The sequence below is a fragment of the Capsicum annuum genome, chromosome 3, assembly GCF_002878395.1.
Source record: "Capsicum annuum cultivar UCD-10X-F1 chromosome 3, UCD10Xv1.1, whole genome shotgun sequence".
NCBI classification, from domain to species: domain Eukaryota; kingdom Viridiplantae; phylum Streptophyta; class Magnoliopsida; order Solanales; family Solanaceae; genus Capsicum; species Capsicum annuum.
In genome coordinates this window covers 14303979-14310482 of record NC_061113.1, presented here as the reverse complement: position 1 = coordinate 14310482, position 6504 = coordinate 14303979, and the positions used below count along the sequence as shown (strand labels likewise).

General features: G+C 34.9%; 1 protein-coding gene across 1 annotated transcript; it reads right to left on the bottom strand.

The window, feature by feature from the left end:
* Positions 1-1735: 1735 nt before the first annotated feature.
* LOC107864181 (malate dehydrogenase) lies at positions 1736-5589 on the bottom strand. Its single transcript, XM_016710471.2, has 7 exons — positions 5296-5589; positions 3894-4052; positions 3621-3796; positions 2952-3229; positions 2725-2860; positions 2488-2599; positions 1736-2034 (listed from the first exon to the last, which is right to left on the bottom strand). The coding sequence occupies exons 1-7, from the start codon at positions 5336-5338 to the stop codon at positions 1940-1942; spliced, it is 999 nt and encodes a 332-aa protein (XP_016565957.1). The 5' UTR covers positions 5339-5589; the 3' UTR covers positions 1736-1939.
* Positions 5590-6504: the final 915 nt, after the last annotated feature.

Sequence of the window (6504 nt, the reverse complement as noted above, 5' to 3'; positions counted from 1 at the left end):
ATAATTAAAAAAAAAAAAAAAAACTAATATGGTAGCAAACTACATTTTTGGATAGATTAATAATTAACAGACAGAGAGGAGAAAGTCGACGATGAATCCAAATTTTCTGACGAGAATTCACCGAAAAACATCCTCGCTACAAAATTTTATATTTTTTTTTATAAAATTTGATTTTGCCCATTTAAACATCAAATACAATTTGATTTTGTTCATTGTGAAATTGACTTTGATTCGATGAATGAATTGTGTTATTTGGGGATGGGGTTGGAATTTGGAGGTGGGGTGATGAAGAAACTGTGTTGGTTGGGGTGGGGGTGATGAAGAAGAAGATGATTTGGGGTTGGGGTTGGAGTTTTTGGGTGGGGGGTGATGAAGAAGATGATGGTTTGGGGGTGGGGAGATGAATGCTGGGGGTTGGGGGAGGAGTATTTTAATTTTTTTAATTTCTTTTGCATTAATTTTTAATTTAAATGTGTCAATTTTTATTTAAATAATTATGTATTTTCCATGTCAGATCTAGGGAGTAAAAAGTATCATTTGTTTATAGTTAAGGTGTGTAATAAGTCACTTATATAGTTTAGGTGTGGATTCAACTTTTCGACTATAATTTGGGGTGGAAACGATGCATTTTTCCTTAATGTTTTTAGCCGTTTACTTTGTTATTTAATAGGCTGGACGCGCCTAAAATAAGTGTAACATACGTGCCTTGGAATGAGGGTCGCGGGGAGGTAATAATATCACTTTTATATAGTTAAGGTGTATAATAGGTCACTTATATAATTTAGATGTGGCTACGACTTTTCTTGTATAGTATTGGGTGGAAATGATGCCTTTGCTACTTTTTTCAACCAAAGTTTTTATTAATTACCTTATTATATTCCTACCTTTATAGAAAATAGCTTCTGCATCCCATACCTAGGGTAATATTCGCACACATCCGACTCTCACCAGACACCACTTAAGAAATAAAACTGAATATATTGCATACATCCAACTCTCACCAGACACTAGATGATATAAAACTAAATATATTGCATACATCCGCATCCCATACCTAGGGTAATATTCGCACACATCCGACTCTCACCAGACACTACTTAAGAAATAAAACTGAATATATTGCATACATCCAACTCTCACCAGACACTAGATGATATAAAACTAAATCTATTGCATACATCCGACTCTCACCAGACACTACATATGAAATAAAACTGAATATATTGCCGTTGTAGTTTTATGTATTGCCATTGAATTACTCCATTTACGTAAAATGTAGGCCTAAAGTAAAAAAAGATCATAAGTAGTACAATCTTATAAGCACCAAAATAATGTGACTCGACAAGCTTTGTCTCTTGAAGAATGTGAACATCCTACGTGCCTTGGCCTCTAAACAATGTATGGTTCACCTGTTCTATACTTGTATTCAATGAAGTTCATGCAATGGCTCATATGTTTCATTTGGTCTGTTTAATGGCTCATATGTTTCATTTGCTCTTGTTTAATGCAATTTCGGAACATGCAATAGATCTATCTATAGAGAAGACTCACATAGATATTCCAACACAAACAATCGACTAATTGGTTTCAACAATGATTGGAATATTCAACCAGTGTTCTATGTTGTCCACGAAAAAAGCACAATATAGAGCACAGAGGATATGCATTTTAAGACAATTAAAGACTAGACAAAGAAAGGTGAAGATAAAGCTAAAACTCGCTCACGATAGGAAAATTATCAGCAAAGGAACAACAAAAGATGCTACTTACTTATTCGCAAAAAAGACAGATTCAGTTCAATCTCGAACATTAAAGAGTAAACAACTGACAAAGCAGTATCCCCATCATTACTTTCCTCAAGAATCAACAATGGCCTTATTCAAAACCTGAAGCCACTTCTATTACCACATACACTCCCCATAGGTTGAAAAGGCAAAATTTATGTAAGGCAGGAGTAAGCCAATGCTTTTTCCTCCGATAGCTCCTCAGCTGTCAAGTCCAACTTCTTTCTTGAGAACTCGTCAATTGGAAGACCTGGGTACACAAACAACAAACAAACACTTCACAAAGGGAATGAAACCATATATGTTATCTACTTATCTTAAGAGAGAAAAGGAGAACAAAGAGGAACATCCAGACCAAGGCTCACTTTAGAAATATTTTCTAATAAAAATACTTAAGGCAAATAAATGTCCGATGAAATATCTTCCTCAAATTCTCTCTTCCACATGGAGGCTACAACAATTATTGAGGCTAAAGATGGACAAAACAAGGAATCTGAAACCCGTGACCCTACAGCATGATTTATGACTCAGATTAATCCACTTCCACCATCCCCAAACTAACAATTTAATTTGACTAGTTGTATTTAAAGATATGAACTTGCCTGAAACCAATAGCATAACAGGATCTAACATGGTACAGTTTAAATAATTGATTAAAAATATCAAGGACAGCATCTGAATACATCTAAATATGTTTACTAACCTTGAACAATGGACCATTCTCCATTTTTGCATGTAACTGGGAAGGAATAAATGAGCCCAGCTGGGACATTGTATGACCCATCAGAGTAAACACCCATAGAAACAAAAGTACCCTGCAACATTTGGTGAGAAAAAAAATTGAGACAGGAGCTACTTTAGATTGAAGTTACCAACAATACACATAAACAATTACTCTGTTTTATACTAATACAACAAGGCCCCAAGTCAAGAGATCTACCTCTGGAGTTCCAAGGACCCAATCGCGAATGTGATCACAAGCAGAACTAGCAGCAGAAAGAGCGCTAGAAAGCTTTCTAGCCTTGATAATGGCAGCACCCCTCTGCTGTACAGTAGTAATGAACTCACCGTTCAACCTAAAGATAGAGAATGAAAAATATCAGTTAATCGGCAAACTTCAAAGAAAAAATAACTAGCTAATCAAATTTACAAGCAGTAGCATTATACCATGCATCATCAGCCACAAGTTCACGGACTGGCTTTTCTCCAGTTGGTGTTGTAACTGTTGCGTGGTTGACATCAGGATATTGTGTTGATGAGTGGTTTCCCCAAATGATGACATTTTTAACATCACTCACTTGGACACTCAGTCTCTCTGAGACTTGGCCAAGGGCCCTGTTATGGTCCAACCTTGTGAGACAGGTAATGTTCTTCTCAGGGATGGAAGGTGCAAATTCTTTCAAGATCAATGCATTTGTATTGGCAGGGTTAGCAACAACCAACACCTGGAAGAGATACAAGGCAAAACTTTACTACCACAAATGAAATGAAAGTGCATAACATGTACATCGAAATCCTGAAATTGGTTCAATGATGCTTCCATTGACACAAACAGAAGGCATTGAATAACAAGGACATTGAGTTTGTGGCAGAAAGGACTTGTCAAAGTAACACACAGGCCATTAAAAGTTGGCAATAGGCATCTCGTAACTATTCTCACAGACTTAGGTTATCTATTCATCAGCTAAGTAATCAATTACCTCCACAATCAAATAGAAGAAATATCTAATCAAAAGCTGGAAGTATATCATGCGGCACTGGACACTAGGTGCAATTTATAAGACACAAAGTTTAAAATTAGAAGGAATTCACAAAGATCTATATACTATGCCTGACCTTGCAGTTGGGAGCTGCATGCTTCTCAAGAGCAGAAGCCTGGGACTTGTAAATAGAAACATTCTTTGACATGACATCTTTTCTTTCCATGCCTTCTTTCCTGGGGAAACCTCCAACCATGACAGCAATGTTGACACCAGTGCATGCCTCAACAGCATCAGTTGTGGCAACAACACCTAACACATACATAGAAGAACACACCATTTAAACCATGTTCATTATCAGAAAAAGATAAGCCGACATAACATTAAGATTATAAGAAACTGCACCAACCCTTAAGAAGAGGGAAGGCAGCATCCACTAATTCCATCTTCACTCCGTTCAGTGCCTCAGCAGCAGGTGGAATATCCAACATGTGGAGGATGACAGGCTGATCTGCACCCAACATCACTCCCCTGGCAATCATTGGCACCAAGGCATATCCAATTTGTCCTGGAAAACAAAACAACATTATCCTGTTAACATAATATTCCAACAAACCCATAATCTTTTAACAAATAAAACATTAGCCTCACAATTAAATTTTTCCAGATTTAGAAAAGTAGCCGTAAAACCTCAAAACAGATTCCAGAAATACTAACAAGCTAATCTTCATACTTAATCTAGCTTAACTAACACATGACAAGTTATCCAAATCATGAATCCGCAATCTAAACCATGACATCATAGTTGTTAGTACTTCATTTTCTTTCTAGATATCCAACCCAAAAGGCAAAAGGCATAACAAACGCATAAACTCAATCGTGCTAATAACAACTAAACCTCAATCCGAAAGTAGTTTTTTTTTGTTTTTTTTGTGTGTGGTGAGGGTGGTTGAGGGGGTTAGGGGTTGAATACTCAATATCTCCAATTCAGTTAAACCTGTTTGATTTTAAAGATCAATAATTTATGAACCTACCAGAGGTGCTCGAAAAAAAAAAAAATCAATAAACCAAATTAGCAGAATATCTAAAAGGAAATCAAAGCAAACAACAAAACATAACAAAAGACCACAACCATAATTTTTGAGGGGACAAATTCAAAGGGCTGAACCCCGACTTCGCGTGTTAACAACAAATACTTATAGTACTATTTTAGTCATCTCAATACTCAAACACTCCCTCAGTTTCAATTTATTTGTCTGGTTTTGACTCAACGCGGAGTTTTAAGAAGTAAATAAAACTTTTGAATCTCGTTGTCTTAAACATGCCAAGCGAAAAATTAAAATTAAAAAGTTGCCAAAAAAAATATAAAAACACATTCTTTTCTAAACGAACTAAAAAGTAAGGCACCGCAAACAAATCGAAACGGATTCAGTTCACATTTTTTCTGGAACGGAGTGCGTACTAATTTTACATTACATATGGGGAAAAAAGGGGGATCTTTACACAAATAGCCAGTCGAATTCACTGTACTTTTTTCTAACTGGATACACAGATTATACACTAATCATACATAATTATGCACATATCACATAAGGATTATACATCTACTTGACAACTATTCTCCAACCAAAAAAAAAAAAAAAGCAGTAACGAAATAAAACAGCATAACAATAGGAAACAAGTAGATCTAAGTCTAAATACAATAAAATAACTAATAGAAATCAATCAAAACATCAAGTCAAAATGAAGTAAAACAAATAGATCTAAGTAACCCAAAAATCACAAAAAAAAAATTGAGGTTTATTTATTACCAGCAGCACCAGTAACGAGAACGCGAACTGGATCTTTAGCCATTTGTTTGTTGAACAAGATCTACAGAGAGATTTACAAAGAGATCTCGATGAACACTATGAGAATGAGTAGAGACAAGGGTAAGGGTGGAGTGAGGGGGGGGGGGGTATTTATTGGCTCAATATGAGTGGTTGATACGACGTCGTTGTGGACTAATGCGATTGGATCCATTTGTTTTTGGAGATGAAATGACCAAATTGGTCACTTATGTTATCATGGAATTAATTATGTCGGGATCATATATTCACGAGGGTGGATAAAAATTAACCTCGAGATGAGGTATATATCTCATTTATATTATTCTAATCAATTATGGAATAAGCTTATCCTAAGATTAATTTTGAAATTAGATATCTCTTTATCTCTTATATCATACGAGCTCTGATATTTAAGTTATGTTTTTATAAAAAAAAATAAAAATAAATAAAAATTAGTGATATTTAGATAGAGAATTAACAGACTTGATAATTTATCTCAAATGCGGTATAATTTTTTTCGCATGCGATTTCTCATCTTATCCCATCCAGCTTGATATTTTTTCATTCCATCTTCAAGTGAAAATATTAATTTAGAGATTATAATTTTAAGATGATTTAGTTCATGTATCAAACGACCCTTATGAATCCTTTGGTATGTGAGATAATTTTAATAATTTCTAGAACAATTTTTAGAATTGATTTTATCTCATATTTAATGTTAGTTATTAGCTAATTCTCGAACTCCTTATCTCATCATGTATGCTAAAATATTGAGATTATCATCTCATCGATGGGGAAGAGGATCAAGTTGACCCTCACAAACATCTTTGATACATCATCTTCTTTCAATTCTTTGAGCGAAATACGACAAAATGAAAAAAAATAAAATTATAAACCGACCTCATCATCTCTACTCCATAGGAGTTACGAGATGACCCCAAGAACACCTTCAACATCCAAAGTCACAAACCAAACCATAGGATAGCATATCTTATATATCAGATATGATAACATAGTCCCATGAGATATCTTGATCCATAAAATATTTATGCTTCCATCTTGTCTACCAAACAACCCCTTAAATTTACTATTTTGAATCAATCACCAAATGTAAAGGAGAATTTGGAATTTTAATTATTGTGAAGATAGCCTCGAATTGTGAGATTTTTGTTTAGGAGAGAAATGGGGTCC

Coding starts and splice junctions, on each gene's coding strand:
- LOC107864181 (XM_016710471.2), bottom strand. CDS start 5,338: ATGGCTAAAGATCCAGTTCGCGTTCTCGTTACTGGTGCTGCTG. Junction 4,053..5,295: donor TCTCGTTACTGGTGCTGCTG/GTAATAAATAAA, acceptor TTTGTTTTCCAG/GACAAATTGGATATGCCTTG. Junction 3,230..3,620: donor ATGCAGCTCCCAACTGCAAG/GTCAGGCATAGT, acceptor TATCTCTTCCAG/GTGTTGGTTGTTGCTAACCC.